Source organism: Marmota monax, unplaced genomic scaffold (assembly GCF_021218885.2).
Source record: "Marmota monax isolate L192 unplaced genomic scaffold, Marmota_monax_Labrador192_F-V1.1 WCK01_AAM20220418_F8-fsc00007, whole genome shotgun sequence".
Lineage (NCBI taxonomy): Eukaryota > Metazoa > Chordata > Mammalia > Rodentia > Sciuridae > Marmota > Marmota monax.
The window spans coordinates 13,847,375-13,874,793 of NW_026692781.1; the positions used below are offsets into that span (position 1 = coordinate 13,847,375).

Sequence of the window (27,419 nt, forward strand, 5' to 3'; positions counted from 1 at the left end):
TAATAGAGAAACATTAAAGAAGAAATCTTTATCTAAGCTATTGTATCCAATTAATATTTTTTTGAGGGGAGCAGGTAAGTTCATTTACATGGACTTTATTATTAACTATGCTAAATTTTAAATAACAAAAATGAAAGACATTTTGAATCCAGGGATGCCTGAAGGCTAACATTAAGATGGTGGTCCCAGTAGTCTTGAGCCCAGACATTGACTAGAATGGACTGTATCTACTTTTAAAGCAGGGAAGCACAAGAAATTCAGTTAGTAAACAGTTAAATACTTGTCACCAAATCTAAGATCTCAGAGGTGATATTTTATTTCAATGGTAATAAATAATATGGTCACATAATAATTAGTAAAGTTACAATGATGGAAGCCTTTAAAAATCTTATAAAAAATTGAAATTATATCATAGGCTTTTTGCATATCTCATGACCATATGTTTTTGAAAGAAATATTAATCCAAATTAAATACACATTAACTCACCAATGATAGAACTTCAGAGCTGAGAAATAGAAGAGTTTTAATTTAACATATGTGGTAGTTCAGAGAGAAAGAACTGTTACCAAACAGAGAAATAATTTTACATAATATAGCCATGCATCATTTTAAAGACTAACAAATACCCTGCTTCACCAAAATACTTGAGAAAAAAATTACACATTACCTAATTTGTTTGACATAATATGAAACTTGTAATAAATCCTCTACTCTGAAAAAAAAAAATGTGGTAACTTGTAAAAAGTTCATAACATTTCATTACCAAAGTAAAAATACTAAATTAAAATGGTTCATCTATTTTGGTCTTCAGTGAGACACAAAAAGCCACTAATAATTATAGTACATTTTTAAGTAACTAAAAACATTTTTTTCAGGAAAAACTATTTTGTCAATGAAAAGAAATCACTGATTCAATAAGCATTTGATCATTTTATTCACAAAATATAAGTAAGACTTAACATCCTCCTTCTGTTGAGACTTTTCTCTCCCAATAATTTTATGGAGGGCCTTGAGATATATCAATTACAAAACATGTTGAAAACATTTTAAAAATTTACAAATACAAACCAGTACTTTATACAAGAGTTCTCTGCAAAGTTTGTTAATCAATGTAAAAAATACTTTGTTTGAACTGAATATAAGGCATGTTCAGTTTATGTTATGCTGTAGAATCATTTTTGCCTCGTTGGAGATTTTTCTCTTCGCCGGTCCTGATTTTTCTTTGATTCTCTGGAATGTTCAGAGTATCTCCCAGATTTTTCCCATCGTCTCTCGGCACCATTCTGATACCTATCCTCATCACTTTTAGAGCCTGAATGTTTTCTATTCTTTTCCATTGACTTTGATCTATCTTTTCTTCTAAAATTTTCACTGTCCTGATTTTGGAGTCTGTGTTTCTCATTTTCAGAAAAAGAATTTCTTCTCTCTCTTCTCTTCTTTTTTGGATCACCACGTCTATTTTCCAAATCAATGTACATGTCCTCATCTCGGTTATTCCCAACTCTACTATAATTATTTCCATCGGAAGGAATACTTCTGTCTGACATGTGTTTTGTTATGGGATCTCTCCAATTCAGATCTCTTGAATTTTGACTTCTTTGTTTTTCTGACCTTCTTTCTCTCTCAGTCCTTGTTTCCTGGTGCTTTTGTTCTGGTCTTCTTTCTTCTTGTCTTCTATCATTTGTTTGTTGGTTCCTAATTGATTTATCTACTTCTTTACTTCTAGTCTTCCCTTGTCCCTTCTTTCTTACATCTTTAGCTGCATAGGTAAAATGAAATATAGTTACTTTTTAAATCTTAGTTCATAATTTAACAATAACATTTACTGATACATCATAAGTTTCTCAGTCATATAAGTGGATTCAAAGTCAAAATGAATAGAAAGTCTGATGATAAACAATGATTTACATGATGCATATTTTTTAAGAATATACAATATCTCACAATTAGTTACCAAAGCACTGTTTCATACTCAAGACAGTAAACTTTAAATTCTATAGCAAATGCTGTAGAAGTTTTTAGGAAGTGACTAGAAATGGTACATTTCCACTCACACATACTTAATGACAAAATGGAAATTCCAGCCAATGTGCGTTATGTTATCATATGAAATATCATGACAGGTCCCCCAGTACATAATCAAAATACAGTGATTACATTCCCTAGCAACATTATTTCCTAAAGGTGAAAGAATGGTACAACTGGGCTTATTTAACAACATCAATATGTTTTTCAAATAAAACTCTTTTTCTATGAAAACAATAGTTCTGCTTTCTGGTGCTAGCAGAGAGAGGCAATAGGTATACCTACAAAGCCTTGGTTTCTGAAACCACTCTTCTAAAAACTCTTGAACAATTCAATTTTACTAACAACCACAAATATAAATACAGTCAAACAACTCACCATTTAAGCTATAAAGAAAATTTAATCACCTTACCCGTCTTAATTTGGGTACATAAATCAAAAGTGCTAAGATGACTAAAATTTCTTTCAAAAATTTATATGTATACAGAAAGAAGAAAACATGGAAGAAAATTGCCTAATCTTGCTCAAAGTCTACCCAAATCTTGCTGAGCCAAATGCCTACCCCTGGCACACAGTATAATCAGTTGGTTTGCCACTAAGGACGTATTTCTCTGGTTCCTTTCAAACAACTCAGCTGATCTGCAGCTACCCCAGCAGAAGCCATCTGGCCCTGTGCTAAATCAATGTCCCCTCCTGACCCTGCTCTATACCACTCCCAGGGCTTTGCTGACGCTGAAACCCAGCCACATAATGGTATGCCATCCCCTCTCCCTCTGCTATGTTTGCTTTACAATTTTCTAATATGAGGGCAGTTCATTCTGCTTTTATGCTACTAAACATGTTATTAATAAAACAAAGTTCTCTACTAGAATTATATGGTAAGGAAAATTAACATTGAACCAGCAAGCTTCCTTACTGCAGCAATTCATGCTGTGTTGTCATCTGTTCTCAAAACGAAGACTATGAAATAAATTTTGTAGAATTAAAAGAGGGAAATGTTAAATGAACAGTGTTTGTATATTTCAATTCAAGAATAAAAGTTTCTGTTAGCAAATGGAATCCTGCTCTAATAATACAAAACACTGAGAGCCCCACAATTCTGGATGTCACATACTATGTGACATACACAGTCTATGTAAAACTATATAGTAATATATACACATAGACGATGAAACATAGTATCACATAATCTATGTGATACTATGTGAAACACTTTGAAATAAGCTAGAAAGGAGAACATAGATCAGCTTTCTGATATAAAGCTCAGGAATAAGTGCCATCTCTCTGAAATATAGCATGAAAATACACAGGCACGCGCACACACATACCAAACAAGAAATAACATGCATTTTAGATAAGCAAACAATTCCCAACCAAGACACTATAATGCAAGAAAGCAGAGCTGATCTTGGGTGAAACAAAATAGATCTTTTCAGAAAATATGAACTAGAATTAAACTTTGAAAACATTTCATTACAGCATTTTCATTTCCAAGTAGGATAAAGAAGACTGTAGAAGATCTGTGCTCCTGCTGAAAACAATTAAAAATACCAGATAAAATTTAAAATCTTCCATTTAAAGGCACTGAAGATCTGCAGTAACTTGTGGTGCTATAACAGAAGTAACTCTTAATTCCAAAGGTGACATAATTTGAACAAAATGAAGTAACAATATTGGATTTGAATCCATAGATTAAGATAAATATGCATGAGTCCATACTAACCTAAAAATATGGTTGAATTAAAAAAAAAAGGGAGGGGGTGAGTACAACTCTTTCTTACAGAACAAATCCAATTACTTAATGTAGGGGGGAAAAAAAAGAGAGATAAACAGAAAAAAAAAATCATCATTAGCTAAAACCACAGTAATAAGTGTTGGGGACAAGACCCAACAATGGTTGCCAAAATTAGTAAGTGAAAGCTGAAGGAGAGATTTGCATAGTATTAAATCACTTCCCTATAAAATATTAATTTAATAGAGAAAAATAGTTTCTATGAAGACATCTAGTGGACATCATCTCAATTCAGCAATCAAGGTTAATGTCACTAAAATAAAACACCAATATTATAACCCCCCTGACAAGGTATACAAAAAATAACACACTATTTCTATAGTAGCCTTGCCAAAATGCCTACTCTCATTCTAATCATGAGAAAACACAAATATCTATTTTGAGGGACTACAAAATAAATGAGCAGAGGATTTCAGAAGTGTCAAAGCCATTAAACACAAAAAGTCTGGGAGGTTACAGTAGAAGAGAATGCAATGAAATGCGAGTAGGATCCTGAAAGAAAAAAAAGAACGTTACTTTGCTGGTTTGTCATCAATTTATGTACATTTTTTTTTTACCTCTGATGACATTCAAATAAGATCTGAAGTTTTGGCTGGCAATATTTTTAGTAATATTCCAAGGTGAATTTCCATAGTTCAGTTGATAACTAAAACTATGATAATGTCAAAAGTTATAATTAGGAGGAGCTAGATGCAGATTTCTCTGTACTGTTTTTGCATCTATCCTGTAAGTCCAAAATAATGCAAAATAAGAATCTGAAACATTAAAAGGCATCAGGGAATCTATGAAGAAATGAGGACTAGAAAGGCCAAAACTTGAGAACTCAGAAGCAAAGAGAAGTAAGCTGACATTCTATATAGCCACTTTCTCCCTGGAAGCATCTGCTGATGCAGGGCTGCTGCTAAGGGAAGAGACAGAAAGACAGCAGGGTCCTGGCAGCCTCACAGGACTGGAGAAAAAGGACTGGGGACAGTGACTGGCAAGGCATATATATCCAGAATAAAGAAGGAACTCTGTAAATCAATAGGAAATATAACAGTGTTTGAGCAGCCATTTAACAAAAAAGAAAATATCCAGATAGTCAATAAAAAACAAGTGATACTCAACTTCATTAGTGATTAAAAAAATGCCAATCAAAACTAAAACTACAATGCAATCCCACCAGAATGGCTAAAATGAAAAGACGGCCAATACCTAGCTGGTGAGAGTATAATTTAGAATAATAGATCAAAAAATGGCAGTATTTACTAATCAAATAAATGCACATCCTCCAACAGTGATTCCATCTATAGGTACATACCCAAAAGAAATGTGTACAGATGCCTACAGATGCTATTCAACTTACAATGAGGTTATGTCTTAATAAACTCATTGTAAATTGGAAATACTGTAAAATGAATTTAATATACCTAACCTACCAAATATCATAGCTTAGCCTAGTCTACCTTAAACATCTTCAGAACACTTACATTAACCCACAATTGGGCATTGCAAGAAATATTATACCACATATTGCTACCTGAAAAAAGATCAAAATTTAAGATAGGAAGTACAGTTTCTATGGAATTCATACAGTACTGGCATCATTGTAAAGTTGAAAAATCTTAAGTTGAATCATGGTAAGTCAGTGACTCTCTGCATACACATATGATCATCAATGATGCATAGAATATTTGTGAGAATATTATTTGTAAATCTAATGTCCATCAAGTAAAAAGGATAAATTATAGGTTGTGACACATTCAGAGTAGGAAACTACACAGCAATGGGAACGAATGACCTATAAATGCAATAATTTGGATAAATCTCACAAACACAAAGAAAGAAATAAACCAGATGAACTTCTAGATACTGGTAATTCTTGATCTGAGTGCTTGTTATTTGGGTGGGATCTCTGAAAATTCTCACGGCACATGAGGAATGCACTAAATGTGTGATACCTGTCAATTACTAAGACAAACTTTTATTATTAAAAGTGAAAATCTACAGCCCCTATATAAAAATTATGAATGATATTTCAGTCAACAGTCAAATAAACACTTGCCAAGGAAATATCTTCACTTCTATAAAAAGAACTCCAAAATATAATTTCAGCACTATAAATGCTGTAATGCACTACAGACAACAACAGTAATAGATCATCATTTATAGTAATTAACTGTGGCTTTTAAACAATCAAATTCTTAAACCAAATAAGCAATTATATGATTTTATTTCCTCATAAACATCACCAGAGATACACTTGTTAGAAAAGAGCAGAATGAACAATGAATGGGCTTCAGTACCTGAGGCAGAGCTCTGACTACTGGTGGATGAAGAGTCACTCTCCTCACTAGAAGACTCTGAACTGCTCTCACTGCTGTCAGAATCAGAGTCAGAGGAGTCAGACTCAGAAGAGGATGATGCTGAAGATGAAGAAGTCAAGGAGGATTTATTTTGCTCAACATCTGGTTTTTGTGCCACAACAACCTTTGGTGTATTTTTAAGGTGCTCACGAAGTTCATCCCTAATTAGAAATATAATCTGTTAAATTATGCCTCAAAGGCAACTGTAAGATAATTTTTTAAACTGAAAATAAAATTCTGAAAATTATCCTTACGTTAAACCTCCAAGACCTATAGAAGTAAAAAAGTTGATGGCAAACCGAGTATTTCTTGGATTATCTCGTGGTAATAATCCTTCAAAGAATGGTTGTAGAGTTCTAAAAAAATAAAAAAAAGCATTAATAAAAGAGAACAAATAAAAATAGAAAATTCTTATACAGTCATTTTTCAGCCTACATATTAAATTATTCAATGAAATGAATAAGGTCAAGTACTAACTTACTCAACTTGATTTCTACAACTATACAATTAAGATTAAAAACTTTTTTATATACACACTAATACAGAGATACAAAGCATCAAGCAAAACAGAGGAAATAGAGGAAGTAGTCAACAAAGGGAGAGAGCAAGGATGAAGACTGTATATAATTGCTTTATCTATGAAGGGGAACAAACAGAAAAAAATTAACCATACAATTTGATTTGGGACATGTGGTTGTGAACTCCACATTGCATGACAATCCAATGGAGTCAGGGAAAAGTGTTTCACAGAAAAAGGTGTTTCATAGAATAACATAAAATATAAAATATAAGAATGATTAAGCATCTGCTAGACAGGTCAAGCAGAGAGGGACTGGCAGTAGCAGAAACAGAGGTAAGGAAGCATGAAAGAGCCAGACATGCTTAGCAAGCTTGGCAAAATTGGTGTGACCACAGTACAACTTGCTGAAGAGGAAATAAATGAGCCTGATAAAGTAGACAGGCATGAAATAAATATCTAAATCCAAAAGAAGGGGGAACAGGTCAAAAACAGCATGAGAAACCCAGTATAGATCTTGGTGAACTGTAATTCTGGAGATGCAGGTTGAGGAGGACACAAAGACTGAGAAGAATGAAAATAAAGGCAGGATCTACATGAGCAAATAATTTAATGGGGCAGAGACAGGAAGGAGCACGAGGACTGAGAAAGACTAATGGATTTGGCAGGTAGTCACTGAGAAATTTCAAAGGACACAGTAATGTGAATTAGTAGTTGATCTAACTGAAAATGAACAATGTGAATAAACAGGAAATAAGAAAGTTGAGCCAGAGATTACATAATAGTCCTAAAATAAGACCCTGGTATTACATAATAATCTGAAAATTACCCGACTAATATTTATTTGTATATAAATATAAATATTCATTCATAACAAAATATTATTTATCATTTCAACACCCAAAACCAGGGTAAAAATGAAAACAAAAACTGTAATTCTCATCACTGAAACATTCCAGTAAACATGTGAAAATAATTTTGTATACTCCAACTAAATTAAAAGAGGCATGATTCTGTGTTCTTACCACCTGAACATTTTTAGTTGTCTTGTGCCACATACCAGCAGATGCAGAGGAGACTAATGGATAAAGAAAGCCCTGGAGTGATTAACTCATAACTGTTTTACAACCAAGGGCGAACTGTCTGCTAACGTGGGCAAACCCCTCAAGGACAATAAGACTAAAACATACTTACTCATCCTTTAATCTTGCATTAAGTTTAGGAAGGCCCATGTATTCACACAGTTCCTGGAAAAATATTTTGACAAAAATTCTACTAGATGATGTAGTAGTTTCTTCACTCAGTTTTATACATTCTAGAACCTGAAAATTAAAATAGAAATAGATGATTTTATTATCTTTACTGGTTTTTAAACCAACTTTATTGGTTCTCAAAAAGCAGGACAAAGTGACTAATAAATTAAAACCTCTCTTGAAATTATGATATTTTCATCTTCAACCATAATTATATCCAAATATCTTCTCTTATGCTGACATGTATTATTTCTTGGCAAAGTTAAGACTACTTCTCTATACTAATTTTTAAATGTTAAGATGCTGCAGAAATAGATTTCATTTTCTTCCTTGTGTAATGTGCTTTTTATAGCAGGGAAGATATGCTGCTTGAGCACATAATGTTGAAGTGAAGATCACTACTAGCTCCTAAACTTCACTCATCAAAATATGGTCTGTATGCCACTTAGAGCATAAGGCCATTGTTCTGTACAGAATATAACAATACACAATAAAAGTAAAGACAGAAACAATGATGGTATATTCTGAACACTGAGACTGTAGCTTAAAAACTGAAACTCATAAAGACACAGTTTAGGGGGGAAAAAATAAAGTAATCTCCAGTTTTTATGGGTTATGTGTTTCAGGAGTCCATCTGTTAGTCAACTGTTCAAAACTTGATTTCATTTTCTCAAACTGGGAAACAAGGAAGTAAAAAATTACTATGATTAGGCAGCTGGGTTGGCTTACAAATGCCTATTAATGTAACTGGGTATACTTGGTATGTAAGGTACCATAAAAATTATCCAATGTTTTAAGATCTGTGTTGCCTTATTCTATCATTATGTTATTCTATCATGTGTTGCTCCTCTCTTTCAACCTGGATATAATTCCTTTCTTTTTTCTCTTTAAAATTCCTTTAGTAGCTTGGCTTTTAAAAATAATCTACCACTTTGAAATCTGTATCATTGCCATGGATACATCACTCTTCTATTATATGGTACACTTGCATAAAGCTGGAACATATCTAATTCACTTTGACTGATTAGCATCTCTCGTGACTGGACCCATAGGTGGTACCTAAATGATGGCAGTGAATGAATAATAACTGTACAAAAAAAAAAAAACAGCTAATAAAGACATTCAAATTTTCAATTCGATGCACATTTCCTCTTAAAGGACATCTTTCCTTGTTGTATGACTACAGGATCTCTCTTCTATCCCTTACCCAATGTCAAAATATCTACTCAAAAGAACAGATTTTGCTATCACAATCATTTCCCTCAAGTCCTAACAAGAGGAACCATGGAAACATACTCTCTCAGAAAAAGGGACAGTAATTCAGAGATACATGTGCTACCAACATGGGGGGTATGTATTTCTCTCCTTTGTGATCTGAGTATGTGTGAATGTATGTGTGCACAGAAGATGAAAATATTAATATTTTCTCCGAAAATACTGTCATTAAAAGCACCTGACTGTTATATATCAAGGATATTATTTCTTATACTTGTGTATTATTTAACTTTGCTTTAATCCTGTTACATTAACATAATTTTAAAGATAGCAGCCAGAGTAAAGGTATTCCATTTCATTTTAATGCATACTTCTTAATAAAATAAATATGGTCACATATTTGAGAATAAAAGGGAATTAGGCAAGAAGTATAAACATTGACCCAACAACTTACACTCCATGGAAGTGAATCAGTATACAAAAGGTGAGCAAACATCTTAGCAACATTTCTCAATTTGTTTGTTTCCAAGCGATGGATTGTATCATACTGCTCTTTGAATATGCTTTCAAAGGATTCCATGTATTCCTTTTTAAGCATGCAAAATCGCTAATAAATAAAAAATTGAATGTTAATACCAGAAAAACTGAATGTCAATACAATTATGAACACATTAATATTCTTAAATTTACTGAATCAAAAATCTTCAAAAAGTCTTATCACTAAATCTTTCTACATGATGTTCAAAAAAAGACATTATACACACACACACACATACACACACTACACATACGTTTTCTACCCGGATTTACATATCCTAAAACAAAATTAGACATGTAGTTGATCTGAGACACAAACATTTATATACTGAGAATATATACTTCTACCTCTATAGGTAGTTTGGAATAAAAATTACTTTAGATCATGATTTTCTGTGCTGCCTGAACATGTTCTTGACTTCATTAACTGATTTACAATTTTGAAAAGACATTATATACTTGTCCTCTATAGAGAAATTGGTATAAAGCATGGAGAATTTAAAAAAGTTCTTGAAGGACGATATACAATGTTAAAGCACTGCAAAACTGAAATGGGAATAAAGGAAGCTAAAGATAGTGGGAAACCTAAGGAAGTAAAGATCAATTTGCCTTTAGCGAAGACACATTGTTACATTAGACCAGACCACAAAGCAGAACTATTAATTTACTATGTTGGTGGTCAAAATTCTGACCCTTAGTACTTCTATTAGATTCTGAGATGAGAAACAAGGCTAGAACTCACCCCAGCTAGTAAGCCAAAAAATTTTTCGTATGTTCTTTGTTGGGCACAACAATCAAGTATCATATTGCAGAGTTCTTTCTATTTAGAAAAAAAGAAAATTACATTAACCATTTGAAACACAACGGATCTACGCTCCATAATAATTTCTCAATATGATAGTTAAATAAGTTTGGAAAACTTTTACAACTTTGTAAACTTTAAAAATTATAAGCTTAAGCAAAGATTGAGGGTTTTTTTGAAATAAGCCTTTAGTCTAGCTGATAATATCTATAGCCATTTATGCAAATTAGATTAATTATCTCAGGTAGAGACCAAATAAACTGCTAAAAGGAAATCGAATTTTTAAAATATAGACTCACCAACACAATATCTAACAATTCAGTTATATACCTCCAAAAGATACAAAAAAATTATTAAGAAATAAATGTTGGTAATATGGATAAGGCAGAACATGATGAGTCATTTACAGAAGCACAAATGGGTGTGACTTCAATTTTAACTTAAATGACCCTCTGGATGATACAGACATATGTATTTAGAAGAACAAAGAAAAAAATGTGCATGGCTGAATTTTTTAGCCTCAAAATAAATGCTATGCATACAGATCTATCTATAGATTGATCTTGATAAATAGGTGGAATCATTCCGTAACTGCTAGAATATACTGTCCAATCACCTATTTAGATAACCTTGAAAACTTCTGTGAAAATTCTGTTGATCTAATGAATGAATAAGTCCCTGATCAGAAAATACCACATCACAAATGTTTCTACTGAAGTAATTACAGATTTTAATTAATAAATGTGATTTATTAATTCCTGAAATAATCCTAATAAAATATGTGTTGATTGTAGCAATTTCACAGATGAAGAAACTCAGATAACACAGTGAATGGAGACAAAATAGGAAGAAATCATTCTCTGACCACCAGTATAGAACTGTCTAAACACTAGTTTTTCATAATAAAACATTTATTAGAAAGTTTAAAACATTTTTTTCCAAATACAGTAACTAAAATATATTTCCTCTCTTTAAATAGAAAGCAGACCTATGAAAATGTATATGCTTTCAACTAATTTTTAGTTTTATATTTTTAGTTAACAATCTTGACATTTTGTCAAATTTAACTACACAGATAGGACCTAAATAAAAATCGTAAATATTCTAAAACTTATGTCAATAAGAATTTATTGTATACACCTATATGTCAGAGACTCTAGGGGGAAGGTCTCAGGGTAAAGAGACACAAAGGGAACCCTGGAGAAGCAAAGAACATATGTTACAGAATTCTACTACCCTGCATAGTAGTTTATAGCTAACTGTGGGCTATTTAAATGACTTGATGGTGCATGATATTTTATATAGTACTGCACTAGAAGCTGATAATCTGCCATGAAACAATCTACTCAAAGTCCTCATTTTAAAACACAGGAGTTACTTTCAAATGCCATTATGTTGCTAAATTTTTTAAGTACAACAAGTTAACTCAATTAAATGTTTATAAATGAGTTGTGAAAGGTATACTTTACCAAAATTTCACAGTTCTGAAAATTTATGAGGCTTTCCTAAATTCTTCCATGTTAACTTGATATACTACAATTTACTTTAAACTTTTCCTACCAACATTGAGTTTAACAATAATAAAGCAGTTAATCAGGTTTTAAACAATAAAACATGACAATATGCTGATAGCATTGCTAACAGTACCACTTGCAAAACAAATTATTTTCTTCCCTAGGCTAAATGCAATTATAAAAGTTTATTCCCTATGGCTTATAATAATTAAATATTTTAACATTTCAATTAAATATTATAGTGATCTTAAGAGTCATTTGAAAATAAATGTACTCAGATGCTTCAAAATATTATCAAAATATGTTGAGGTTGGTGCTAGAATAACTACTGTGTGGATTAATATTAATAACATTTATGACTTAATTATATTCCTCAAATCATGTAATAAGATCATACAGTAATTTTAGTATCAATTATAATTTTAAAAGCTGATTTACATATTTATTTCCTTCTAAGGATGGCATATCAAGTACAGGCAGAGTATAAATAGGGACACTTACTATATATTGTTAAACAAACTGAAGATTTTTTTTAACTTCAAAGGAATTCATTTTTCTCAAAATTCTATACCAAGTCATGTTAAGAATGAATCATGTTTAAAGAATTAAGACAAAGAACTTTTTATCTAAAAGTGACTTAGCTCAAATAATCAAGAAAAGCTAGAAGAGCTAGAAATTTAACAGCCTTTTAGTCCCAAACACTCACTGAAGCATCTGTACTGGGTCTACCACTTATATAAAGCAAGGTATGAAAATAAAAACCACTAAAATCTTGGTTCATGTTCCAAGGACCTGAAATCTACACAGGCAGAGAGCAAGTGAAAACAATTTAAAACAAATTACAAGATAATCTATTCAATCTAATCTTTATTATCTGGGCATTAGGGTTCAGAGACTTTGAATAATGAAGTATACTGAGAAAAAAAAAGATGAGTATCTTGGGACTAAAAGAAGGCCTCAAGTGATTTACGAATCACTTAATACCTGATACTTTGCAGAGTGTTGGACATACAATATATGCTCAATACATTTTTGTTCAATGAATTAATGAGTGAAAAAAATAACAGATTCTCTGTATCCATTTAGAGCAATGCAAAAGTGTGATCTTTATAATCCCTACCACAAAGAAGGTATTTGTTCATAAAGAGATGGACCAAATTTCCTACTATATTTAAGTTACAACTTGATTTACAGGGAATCATTCAGAAATCCTACATCAGGTATGGTATTTTCAGAGAATCATCCTATTTTTCCAATATTCCATTCAAACATCCTGTTTAATTCAATGGAGTGAATAGCAGACATGAAACACCCCCAGGACTCCTGAGCTTTGAGTTATTAGAAAATTACAGAAAATGTACATTTTAAAAATAAGTTATTTAGCACTGTGTTACTGTTTTAATTTATAAAGTCTATTTATTGCCTTAAAGATTTTCATAACCGATATGAACGTTCTACTGAGAGAAAAAGAATGTTAACATACTGTTTGACTTTCAGGAAACTCCATTTTCAGCAGTTTGTGAGCACATTCTTCAAAATCTAAACTGGAAATAAAATGGTAACAATAGATAAAAGCTTACAGCGATGAACTGTACCACTCTGTCATATGGGACTACTACTTTACTACAGTTTTGAATAAACTCTTTTAACTGTTATTGCTATTATTTATTATGTATATAAAGTCAACATAGTTCTAATTCTACAAAGAATGTAGCACCAATAATATACTATGTAATATGGATGGAACCTAAGTAGGAGGTGGCCACAAATAAAACACCACATATAGTATTATTCTATTTATAAAAGTATTCTGAATAAGCAAATCCATAGACATAGAAAAAATTAAGGGGCTAGGCTGTGACTGCCAATGGATATAGGATTTGGTTTTGGAGTGAAAAAACTGTTCTGGAATTAGTGATGATGGTTGTACAACTTTGTGAATATACTAGAACAACTACAACATACTTGAAAACAAAGAATTTTATGGTATATGAATAAAATTAATTTTAAAAAGCAAAAAGAGAAAGATAAAGAATATGCAACGTTATTTATTATTCTCTCAAACTAGTCAAACTCAAGCTGTAATTAGTCAGATAAAGGGTTTCTGTCATGTATGATTTTCTTCATTTTAAGGCGGAAAAAATAATAAAATACATGGCTGACAAGTTTATCTCATTTAAATGATCATATTAGGCTTATCAAATGCTTCTCAGCTGCTCACAGGTAACTGACATACAATAGTGGTAAATTCTTCAGTCTTAGCAATCTTTTCTTTCAAAAGCTGGGGAATAATAACTGCATATAAAGAATTAATTAACTATTCTGATTTGACAATCCAATATTGGAAGACAAACATAAGTAATCTAAATCCAGGGCACTAGTTACTAGATCTCAAGGAATACTTTGTAATACTTAAGGTTTTCTAAAAAAATCAGCTGTTCTGTTCTACATTTGTTAAATAAATCTAAAGAAGAAAAATATCAGTAACTACATTCAAAAACTTAGATAAAACAGTGGTTTCACTTAACAATGAGGACTAATACAAACTAAAGGCATAAAATGTTAACATTTTTCACAAGTATTTATAATCAGCTAAAGTTTCTAAGAAATATATTTTCATTCATCATTCACAAATACATACCTACATCAATAATAATAACTGAAGGTAGAAACATCTACAGGATACTATACTGATTTATATTTAGTCCATAATAAGCACATTAGAAGGATTTTGAGACAAACTGATTTAATCCTCTTGTTTCAAGAGAGAAAAACAAGACTTGGAGGTTTTTGCCAGACTTGCTCCTGGACACACACAGTCATAGGAGTAAGATGGGAATACAGAAATACTTATGACAATTATTTTTTCTCACTCAATAAAGACGTCACAATTAACATTTAATTTGAAAAGCAATTCTTTGATATGTACATTCTGCAGTTGGGAAAAATTGTAATTAAGACAGGGGAAAATACAGATCCAGTTCCTCATGCTTACATTAAAATCCCAGCATAGAAGTGGAAATGATATTCTACCATAGTACAACCCCACCTAATTTTACCAGGTATTGTGAACGTTTTACATTTCTCCAACTTTGTTTCATAGTTTTTCATTTCTCCCTGATTTAAGTAAGGAAGAGATAAAAGATGGTCCAGGAGGCCAGCATGACAGCTAGTTCTTAGTCAACGTTTTTATAAGTTATCTTAGTTCACACCCAAACACAAGGCTTCCACATTTATACCCCCCCCCAAAAGTATAAAAATAGTAAATAATCAGGCAACACTCAATAATACTTAGTATTGACAAACTTCAATCATACAGCCATACCATATTTGCAGGTAAATGAATGAAGTTAGAGAATAGCATGCAAAGCGAAGTAAGCCATTCCCAGAAAACCTAAGGCTGAATATTCTAATACATGGATGCTGATCCATAATGGGGTATTTGGGTGGGGGTGGGGAGAATGGAGGAACTTTGATTGGGCCAAGGGGAAGGAGTGAAGGGGAGGAGGCATGGGGGTAGGAAAGATAGTGAGATGAGACAAACTTCATTACCTTAGGTACATGTATGACTGCACATGTCGTGTGACTTTATGGTGTACAACCAGAGAAATGAAAAATTGTGCTACATTTGTGAACAATGTATCAAAAAGCTTTCTGTTGTCATGTATAACTGATTAGAATGAATAAAACATTTTTTAAAAAGAATATTACAGAGCTACCAAGAAAATAAGCATACTGGTTCATGTGCAAGTAAATAAAATTTTACACACACACAATAATACAGCCATACCAAAACATTTTAAAAGATGTTATTATTTTCTTTTCTAGCTCTTAAAACCAGAATGACTACTCAGAAAAAAATTGGAATTTCTGAAAAATGTCAAAGAAGTGATGAAAAAATTTTACTACTTTCCTCTTATCTAAAAGTATGCATGACAGTCCATTTTCTTTGTTCTTGTTTTATTTTTTTGTGATTAACTAAATTCCATACTTAATTAACATGTCTTCAGTTTTCACATTATGTCCTTTTTTTTTTGCTCCAGGATCATATTTAGGATATCTCATTTAGTCATCATGTGTCCTTAGATTACTCCAGGTCATAACAATTTCACATATTTATTCACACATTTGTGAATGAATATAGATAAGACATGCTTCAGATTGTTTCCTAACTTTAAGAATGTGAACTTGGAGGATTTTTTTAAAAAATGTTTTTAGCTATAGGTGGACACAATACCTTCATTTTGTTTATTTAGTTTTTTTTTTTTTCTTTATGTGGTACTGATCAAACCCAGTACCCCATGCATGCAACGAAAGTGCTCTACCACTGAGCCACAATCCCAGCCTAACTTGGAGGATTTTTAACTATTATGGATTAAATCAGAAAATGTGTGATTATCTGAGAATATCAAAATACTTCAATAAATTTTTAGCAGAATATTCCAACTAATCATGCCTAAAATATATATTTATACCAAAACAAAAAAGCCCATGGATAAGAGCCTTCGAACTTGACAAAGAATCTTTATTGATTCTATTTTTACTTGTCCTTTTAAGTTTGATGGAGTACAACTTATATGAGTTCTAAAAATAATAATGATTATTTCAAGTTAACAAACTTAAATTTCATGGAATAAAAATTTAGTAACAAAAGTGTCCGTATAAGTCATTATACTTACATATTTCACTTAGTAAAAGTAATGAAAGTTTGCTAACTAGGAAAGAATGCAAATAAAATTTGAAAAATAAATAAAAATGATTGCATTCTTTCCTAGTTGAGAATTTGTAATATCCCTTAACTATAGAAACAAGGTTTCTTCTTGCTTCCCAATAATCTCCCCTTTAAATTGAGAATAGTATATTCATCTGCCTACCTCATAGACTTAGTGAAATAAACTGTGGTACAGAATAATATAACATGTAGAGCAAGCCATGCCTGTAATATAATAAACAGTTTATGTGCTAATCATACATAGCCAAATATATATACCATATCTATCAGTTATAAGAATTAACTGCATTGTTATAGGTGATATTAATTATGAAATGTTCTATAAAACTATGAGTGAACTTTGGCAATATCATTATCTTTCTATTTCTAAAGTCAAAAGATTTCTTCCTAAAATCATCCATATTGTTTATTTTATTGTTTCAAAACTGAATATGTATAAAGTGTTCTTATTTTATCAAAAAAGTACTTGATGATTCTTATACACAAGACTCTTTTGAAGTTGTACAATCATACTTATTAAATGAATTAAATTTGCATGGTATTTTAGTTCTCAGGTTGCTAAATAAAATGACTTCTAGGTTTAATACAGGTTAGTAGTGGTTGAGGAGAGGGTAAGGAAAAAAGAAGACAGAACTGAATTACTGCCTTGATATGATACAAGTTTTCAAGTTGTGTTTAAAAATGCTTATTGACTTTTCCATTTTAAGAAACTTTTAAATTGGCAGGGACATGGTAGGACTCCCTGTGATGCTACCTTACAACTTTAATAATGTCAAATCAGACTAGAACATCATTTAAAAGCAAGAATAGGAATACTTTATTTCAATAGGAAGCAATTATGTAGTTTTAGGTCTTGTGTTAAGTAAAAAGGAATAATTTTAAGGAGTCATAACAATAAGAATATAAGAGTACTAGAGAGACCAGTCAACAAAAATTTAAGAACTGAAATCTCCACCACAGAGTTGTGAAAACTTAGTTTTATCATACAATTTCTAAAAGTAAATTGTGTGCATATAATGCCCTCAAAGTCATGTGCCTTGCTTGATGGTTATATTGTATTCTTGACTTCCAGCCTGGTAAGCTATAACCACAAGACTTTTAGAAAATTAAAAAACAATGGGGAAAAAGACATTAAAACAATCCAAACTAGAATCCAAACTCCTCTCAGGATAACTTCTGATAATAAGTTGCTGTATCATTTCTACTCTGCTTACCTATTTTTTAGTTAAGATACTGCAGTTCTATATAGTTCAAACTTTTCCTCACCTAAGACTGTATCAGACTATGCCTACATTTATAATAATTCATCATTAACCTGATTTTCAATGTGGCATAAATTGTACATTTAGATTATCTTTTTTTTTTTTATTTGTATTTGGACAACAATACCTTTATATTATTTATTTATTTTTATGTGGTGCTGAGGATGGAAACCAGGGTCTTGCATGTGCTAGATAAGTGCTCTACCGCTGAGCCCCAACCCCAACCCCTAGACTATTTATCTTAGATTGAGTTTCTTGTTTTTTTTTTTTTTTTCCCAGAAAAATTCCACATATACTTCTCTATCAACATTCATTTCTTTAGGAAATATAATAATGAGAAAGGGTCAAATGACCTGGATAGTCTACTCATCAATAATGTGTATGTCTATCTCACAAGTTATCAAGACTGAGTATCATTTTTTTTTTTTTTAAAGGAAGCCACTTCAGCTATTTTAATGACCAATAACAGCACTTTTTCCAATAACAGCACTTCTTTGTCTCCATATTTTATAACATTTTAATCATGTTTTATTATTTAATTTGATAATTCTCCTATCCAAGTTCTTTAAATACCTATGCATTAAAGTGTTTTTTATTTTTTTCTAACCTTTGTCATATACTAAATTCAGCATTTAGGAACTGGCACTCCTAATAAATACTAACATTAGAGACTTACAACTAGGATCCGTACCACTATGAAGCAGATAGAAGCTGTCCTGTTTCCCAAAGCTTTAATTTTTCATTTCTTTATGTGATCCAGAGATCACAAAGTCTGAGGTCAACAACAACAAAAGATTTCTTTTAAATATTTATTCAAAGAGTTTACCTGTAACTCCTCAAAGTTAATGTAAAAAGCTACAAACAGTGAACCTGCTGCTCACATCTGATTACTATTAGATTTCTAAAGAACACACAAATGAAAGGTCAAACTATTATTGAGACTATTTACCTTTAACAAAAAATTTCTTCTCTTCTACTTTAGTTTATAGAAAAATGATACTTTATAGTTTTTCATGTAAAAGGCAAAGAATAGGTAAGGACAAACCAAAATAATTTCTAACCCATGTTCTGCTATTTAATATTTGAAAATGAATCTAAAGCCAAAAAGTTTTCAGACAGACTGAAAACAGGATGACTCCTACTTATGAATCATTATTATTACATCATACTAAATGGAAATATACAAAACCTAGCAACAAAACAAAACTGAGAAAATATTCCTCCTACACTGTAAAATGTAAACACTGCCCACTAAATCAATAGGTTGATTTCACATACAACCTAACAGATGCACTAGCATTTAATATTCTTATTTATCTTCAAAACCAAACTCATAGTCTTCAAAGAAAATAAGTTTTGTTTTCATGACATCATTGTAGTTCTTCCTTAATATGACTTCAAAGGGTCCTCAAAACCTTCCCAAGTCTCAAATCCTATTTCCATTTATATTTATTTCTCTCTGCATAGCAAATCAGTATCCCAAAGTCATCAAAACAGAGCTTCTCTGCTTAGAACCAGAATTAGAAACCAAATTAGAGAAAACAAAACAATAACATTAAGTACCCATTACATAATTAAACCCTGTGATAGTTTTTAACAGAGTTGTTTTATAAATGTATTTAACTATAAGAGATGACATAGGATGGGTCCATAAACATGGGTGCTGAGAATGCTCTAGTTTTCTGTTATCAGATTCTAAACAATCCCTAATCTCTTTCACCATCACCACCACCACCACCACCACCAATACCACCACCAACAATATTTTAATAAATTAATTAAAAAGAATAACCTGAGCAATTATCCTCTTACCTTGACTGAATAGCAAGATATATTGTACGACGAAATGAGACTAGGTTAATTTCTGTTTTGTCATGGATAGTCACTTTCTGACCTGAAAGAAATTAAACGTAACAATTACAAAATTAGAATAATAAATAAGAAAGGAAAAGGTATCTTGATATAATATTTTTCAATACATCCACTTAGAGTCTCTTACACTTTAATAATAAAAATAATAATCCTTTCTACTGTGTAAATCAGTATTTACCTAATTAAAGGTAATAATACTTCAAGTCTTTTACATATCATTTTGTTAGCTTGTAGTCCAGAATCAAGCGAGGAAAACTATTTTTATTTCTGAGTCACCTGTTCATTTAGATATTAGGGAAGATTGCATTCATGCTGCTATTATTTATAACTATAAATAATATTTTGAAAATTTGGAAACACTATAACTTACAGGCAAATATTAATTTTAATAAAATGCTTTGCAATCCTGACAGGCTGGATGGATCCACTATAAATATGTGCATTTGTCAAAATTGTCTGCTGTTTAATACATGAAAATTGGCCTTATGCATATTTGTTGTTATCTGGACAGTCTTTCATATAAAACAAAGAAACTTCTAAAGTATAATATAGTACACGGATAGTTAGATTATTTAAAGAGAATGCTGGAAAAATTAAATCTATTTTTGTAAAATATGTTATTGAAATAATTATACTGCAAGACAGAACTAAAATATATTATAATCCCTAAAAGAAAAAGATACTTTTAATAGTTTCAAATAAGTAATGCCTGTAAATAATGTCTGGTTTACATATATGTTCTAATAAATATTAACAGATTTAACCATAGTAAAGTTCCCACTTATTTTTCTATGAAATGATGTAATCAAAGGCGAATAGGAAGAACATCATGCCTGCTTCTGTACAAACACAGCTTTTGGTCTCCCCACTCTATTTTGCCAAAATGAATAGCAAATATCTAGTCATTCACATCTGTCACATTCTTGCCAGGGTTACATAAATCACATACACTCCACATGAATATACCTTTTCTCTAGTTTCTAATATTATCAAAGACATAAAATGCAAAATTAAAATTATGCTGATGTTAAAAACATGAATTTCCTTTTAGAGCATGATTTCTCAATCTTAGCAATGCTGGCATTTGAGGCTGTATTAATACTTTCTAGTGGAGAGCAGCCTTGTGACATAACTTATTTAACAGTATACCTAGTCTTCACCTACTAGAGGCAGTAGCATCATTGTTTTGTAGTATTATATTAGAATTAATTTAATTTTAGAGTATTCAACACTATTATTTAAATATGTTACAGCTTTACCTTCTTCATCTTCTTCTCCTTCCTCCTCTTCTTCCTCCTCCTCTTCGCTACTTTCAGCATCTTGGTCTGTGTTTGAATCACTATCTCCTTCATCAAGAATTTCTATAAGACCAAATAAGTTTAAGAAAAAAATTAATGAACAAGTAATATAAATATATCTCATTCTGAGACAATAATTCTAAGTTCATGGAAACCCATAGTGTTGTACCAGTTTACCAGCCAACAAAGATGATCCAAACCTGTGTCCCTGTACAAATGGTCAGAAAGCATTACGAGTGATTTGACTAGAGAGTGCCACACGAATTATTCTTCTGTTATATTAAAAAGTGGCCACAAATCAAGGAAGAGATGAAAAGAACAAAGAAAAAAATACATGAAGGTTTCCAAATGAGCAGGAACCCTGAAAAATTTAGGAATGGAAGCTAGCATATGGAAGTTAAAGAATCTCATCACCAGCAAAAGGACAGTCTTTTTATGAAAAAATGAAGGCTTGACATAGAAAACAAGGTTTTAAGGTAACAATGTACTTGGGGGAAAAAAAGGGAGAAAAAATAATTGTATAATTTCCTGCTCACTTTTAATAAATAAGATCTTTATTAAAATGTATACTTATTAAACTGAATGTTACAATCAAAGATTTTTTATGTGTAAAACTAAAACTGAAGTTTTAAGGCCTTTAAGAAAATTAGTAAGACAATCATTTTATTGCATTTGTAACTTCTTATGATACAGCTCATATTTAATATTAAATGAAAATGACTTAAGAGACTAAAATCAATGTTAATAGTAAACAAATGACAAAAACTAAAATTTATATTTTGCCTAACAGTGCTATTAGTAGCCTAATCAAGATTTTACAAACCTAGACAATATTTCACATTTCTTATCAGTGAGCTTTTTAATACAATTTTGGAGCCAATTGATTTTTAGGAAAATTCTATCTCTTTTTTTATTTAACTAAGCAATATAAATCAGAAACTACATATTTAATGTTAGCAGAGAACTCCATACTATGAAGAATAAATCACTTTACAAAAATGTGACGGGGTCATTCAGTCCTTATCTAAGTCTTAAGAATATTTCTAACAAATATGACTTCAAGAAATAAACTAAACTGTCTAGTTATTTATGCAACACAGCTCAGGCAGACTTTAAAAAGAAGAAACTATTTAATATTCAGTAGTATGAAGACAGGCACTCCTGCTGTTTTCCCAAATGCTGTAAAACCTAAAACACAAGTACACCTGGGTCACTCTAAGGTGCTAATTACTAAAGCTGTGCTCACTTCCTGCTGTGGTCATTTTTTTTTATGCCAGCTCTAGAACATTTTACAGAAGAATGAAGGTCAAATGAATTTTCTAATAGTTGACATCATCCTCTTCTCATTTCTCTACTTCAGAATTTACTTACTGAAATCACATAGGCAATGGCAATTGGATTTCATTAAATGAATAAAGCAGTGGTTTCAAAGAATAGTCTATAAATATTTAGAGATCTGCTGACACCTTTCAGGTTGTCTGTGACGTCAAAATTTTTCTCATAATAGTACCAAGACATTACCTCTATTTTCACCATGCTGATACATGCAAAGATGATTCATAAGTACTGGGTTTAAAACTGCTGTAAGCTAAGAGCAAATCAAGGCACCAAACTGTACCAACAATCAATGCATTCTTTAGGGCCATACTTGCTGTAGAAAAAAAAAGTCTGTTTCACTTAAAAACTGTCGTTGACAAACAAGTAAAACATTAATTTTATTAAATCTCAGTCCTTGAGGATATGTCTTTATCATTCTCTGAGCAACAAAATATGAAGTTCATATATGGAACACTTCTGTTAAATCCAGATGCACAGTGGTGATGGTGATCTCAAGAATAAGAAACAGTGTGACTGCTTGAGTTGCAACATGAATTGCTACTTTCCTTTTTCCAGTTTTTCTTGAAAGAAATGGCCAACAATCTATAGTTGTTAGGTATTTGGCCATCAATTTCATAAATATAAAAAAATTTACACTGTTTCTTCAAGGAAAACAACTAACAATATCTGCCACCATGATAAAATTCAGAATTTAAAGAGAAAATTTTATTTTTGAAAAACTATATCTATCCCTCTGAGCCTGTTCACTTCCCAATAACTGGACTTTTCTGCTGAGATAGACAATAAATTAACAAGTGTGATTTCTTGATATTATATTAATTAATGTTAATTTGATTTTGATAATTTTAATCTGTTAACATTTAGAAGATGCTCATAACTCAGTAAATCAGTATCATTTTCCAAATGACCAATGCAACAAGTTGCAAAATAATTTCTGGCTTAGAGACCTAGCTTACTGACATACCATACCAATGGATTGTAATGTAACAGAAAATTCATTGATACTATTTTAGATTCCTATTAGGCTAGACACTAAATTTGGCAAAACACACTGAATTACTTTTATAAAATACTTATTTTAATAAAAATATCTAGTTTTACTATTATTTTGAAAAGAATATTCTTTTGTGTTTTCAGGTTTAATTTCTAATATAATAAATAATGATAAATATAACACACATAAACAGAAGCTCTTTAGAGTCAATGATATTTTTCAAGACTGCTAAGGGATCTTGAGATCAAAGAATTTGAGAACTGCTGCAATAAATGAAAAAACTACCAGCCTAGACCCTAACAAAATAGAGAATTTCCAAGTTTAAAAAACAAAGAAATCATACCGGTTAAAACAGTTACAGAAAACAAACAAACAAATAAACATACCATTTGGCACCTCTACTGCAGGAAAAGAAGTTAAAAAAAAAAATGAAGGCTAAATGGGTTTATCAAGTTCTCCATGTTTAGAAACTAATAAGAGAAAACAGGAATCTGGCCAGTGGCAGTGAAAAGTTCTCCAAAAATTAACATCTAAGCAAAGACCTGATTACTGTATCAGGTTTTTAGGATACTGCATAGAATAGAAGGCTGTTTATACTTTTACCTTCCACTCTAAGCAGAATTATAGCATAAGAATACAGGCAAAGATAGAGTTCCAAGTCTCTGCTTTCTTAAGAGCTTCCCTGAGAATGTTCTTCTCAAGTAAAACTCACAACTGAAGGGAAATGAACTCATAAAACTATTATATAAGTAGGCCTGGATATTAGTTTTAGGAAAATAATAATAGTAATATAGCTTATATATATTATATATATTCATTGTCTGAATACTTCTTCTGGGGCCACACAATGCACACAAAAGCATTTCATTAATCGTTCCACAAGTGAGTAAGATTCATGCTTACATCAAACAAGTAACTTGTTTCAAGTCATGTGGCCAGTAATGTCAAAGAAAAAAAAAATGCAAAATCTGTTCAGATTTAATGTTTACAATATACTAATGATGTACAAATAACAATAATTACGAACTTATTAGGTAACAATCTCAGACTAATTTTATCAGGACATCAACCTGCTCTGAGGATGAAATAAAGTATAGCAGTTATAATAATGCATACCAATTAACTGAATATCAAACTGGGGGGCACAGACTATAATTGGCAAAGAGATTAAATAAAGGCCACTGGTAATTTATGAATATTTCTTAAAAGGGGTGAGACTTAAGGATTGAATACCTTATAAAGAATGTAAGAAGAGACAATAAGATAAATGATTCAGAATTAAGCAATATGTTAACCAAATACTACAACGAAAAAGCAGTGAAGAGAACTGCTTCATAAGAGCACAGATCTCACAGGATGAAGATCAGTGATCTATAAATATTCCTTTCTACCAAAATTATATAACTACCTAAGTTGCTTCTACTTATCCAAAATAAATTATTTTATAATTTTACATACCCTTCTTAATAGCTTTGTACTTGTCTTCATTCTCCATAAAATTAGGATCCATCTTGAAAACATCTTAAAAAAAGAAATTAAAAGTTAAATGTTTATTTTCTATATTTGTATTTTTTGGATGCCTCACTTCCCATTCCCCAAACCCCAGACTTACTAAGAACATCTTCTGGATTATAGTCATCCTCCAAAGGAAGCATATGGGTGAACTGATCATCTTCTTCAACCAAGTCAAGTCCTTCCAGGATAATAGGGTGATCCTTGAATCCATCCTTCCGTACAGCAAACATCACTTCAATCATATACTGAACTCTTTTATCAATTTCAGATTCATGCAGAATGTTTCGAAGGCGTTCAAAGATAGCTTAAGTTACACAGGAAAAAAAAAAAAAAAGAACAAAATAAGCAATAAATAGTATAATTCTAAAAAAAATACAAGTATATACAAACCAAGAATACACACTTACCATTGATACCTCTTGGTGACACTTGTGTTAATTTGAGGCCACATTCTTTGAGAAAACCAATGGCTACTTCAACACTATCATCTGTTGGTCTTTCCAGGAGCAAAGTAAGCATCTCTAAGCATAAAACCTCATGTGCCTTAAAGAGAATGCAGAGATATAGGAGAAAAAAAAAACACTTTTACATATATTAGCCTACTATTAAAAATAATTTTTAAAAACCAGGATATGTTTCAACAATAATTATATTAAACATATGATGATACAATTTTTTTTTTATCATTTTCATTATTTACCTCTTAGGAATTTATAGATGATTGTTCCAAAATCTTAAATCAAATACAACTAAGTTAACGTTAGCAAATATTCTTTTTAGACATTCAGTACAAGAAATGCCATAGATAATCTCAAAACTCTAAGTGAAAAAACACGTACTAATTTTTAATGAAATAATCTTTTCATAATCACTATAAGAAATAGGATTTTTGTTATAATACCTTTCTCTAGGATCATACTCTTTATATTAAATTTTAATTCATTCTATAAATAATTGTTAAATAGTAAATAGTTCCCTAGTTACATGGATACTAATTTTACCACAAAATTAAATTAATGATTTCTGGTACACAATAAACTATAGTATTTACATGGGCCATGTTCAAAAATTAATATTTGTAAATAATGGCAGGGAGAGTATAAAAATCTACTGAATAGTTTGCTATGAAAAAAATTAACTAGAAACACTGTTTGAAATGCCATCCATATGCATTTATAAGACATGTTTTTTGAGATGGGGAAGGAATGAAACAAAGTCTCAAGTCAGATATCCTTTTCACATTGTGTACAACATCAAAAATACATCCTACTTTGTGGGGGAAGGGAAGAAGGAGGGTCAAACAGTGTTACATCAATGACAAGAATAGCTGGGAAGATGCAAAATATTTAATGTTCTAAGTATTTTACATTTTACGGCAATGCAAAAAATTTCCAAAGTATAATACACATTCAAAACCAGAAGCATATCTCTGCAGTTACAGATATACAAAATTAAGTTTCCATGGTCTTCAGTAGCAAGTTATTAATGCAATAATATAACAAGCAATTAGGTTAACATCTAAAAGATTTCAAAGAACGGAAAGACTTTCAGGTACGTAAGAAATAATTTAGAGAAATAAAATTAACTGTGGGCACTATTCACAATATCCAATGTAGGAAATCGTATAGGTAACCATCAACAAATGAATGGATCAAGAAAATATGACAGACATACAAAATGGAATACTATTCAGCCATTAAGAAGAATGAAATCCTGTCATTTGCAAGAAAATGTGGATGGAAATGGAGAACAGCATGTTAAATAAAATAAGACAGAAATAGGAAGACAAATATTGCATATTTTCTCTTACATGTGGAAACTGGAAGAAAAAAAAAATCCGAAAGTAGAAGAGGGACTATTAGGGAACAGGAATGGGAAATGGAAGAGGGTAGAAGAAGGGGGATAGAAATGATGTGAAACCCATTAATTTCTACAATCAATGTGTCAACAATTATAATAGAAGTTTTTAAATAAAAATAAATTAAAAAGGAAAAAGTGGGACTTCAAAATTCTTCCTCTTATACACAGTAAAAATACAATATAGATCTAAAGAAAACCTTTGAGTATGAACAAGAACAATTTTACCATTTTACAGGTTAAATAGAAGCTAAATTGAAGCTATCAAGTAGCAGATGAAAATAAAATGAACAATAAAACTTAACAAAAAATACTATGAATTGCATTTAAACAGATTAAAATTATTTGATCTACTATATTTTATAAATATCTGTTTATTTATAGGGACTACAGATTTTTAAGAATATATTTATTAGGTTCCAATGGATAGTACAGAGAGAAGAGAATAAAATGATTTGCATTTCAAAACATTAAAATTATTAAATCTCCTATATTTTATAAACTGATTAAAAATACATGGTTACATATATGTAGTTGCTGCAGATTATTA

At 31.1% G+C, this 27,419-nt stretch overlaps 1 protein-coding gene across 4 annotated transcripts in view; it reads right to left on the reverse strand.

Moving 5' to 3' along the window:
- Positions 1 to 911: 911 nt before the first annotated feature.
- The window catches only part of Cwc22 (CWC22 spliceosome associated protein homolog), a 54,470-nt gene continuing 27,962 nt past the window's right edge, over positions 912 to 27,419 (reverse strand). For all 4 annotated transcript variants that reach the window (XM_046447433.2, XM_046447434.2, XM_046447436.2 and 1 more), the window contains exons 9-20: positions 25,420 to 25,555; positions 25,110 to 25,316; positions 24,956 to 25,018; positions 21,127 to 21,228; positions 19,808 to 19,889; positions 13,485 to 13,545; positions 10,428 to 10,505; positions 9,603 to 9,755; positions 7,875 to 8,002; positions 6,418 to 6,519; positions 6,104 to 6,324; positions 912 to 1,760 (exon numbers count right to left, since the gene is read on the reverse strand). In XM_046447433.2, the coding sequence (XP_046303389.1) occupies positions 1,174 to 1,760; positions 6,104 to 6,324; positions 6,418 to 6,519; positions 7,875 to 8,002; positions 9,603 to 9,755; positions 10,428 to 10,505; positions 13,485 to 13,545; positions 19,808 to 19,889; positions 21,127 to 21,228; positions 24,956 to 25,018; positions 25,110 to 25,316; positions 25,420 to 25,555 (1,920 nt within the window). In that variant the 3' untranslated portion in view covers positions 912 to 1,173. The remainder of the gene's footprint in view (positions 1,761 to 6,103; positions 6,325 to 6,417; positions 6,520 to 7,874; positions 8,003 to 9,602; positions 9,756 to 10,427; positions 10,506 to 13,484; positions 13,546 to 19,807; positions 19,890 to 21,126; positions 21,229 to 24,955; positions 25,019 to 25,109; positions 25,317 to 25,419; positions 25,556 to 27,419) is intronic.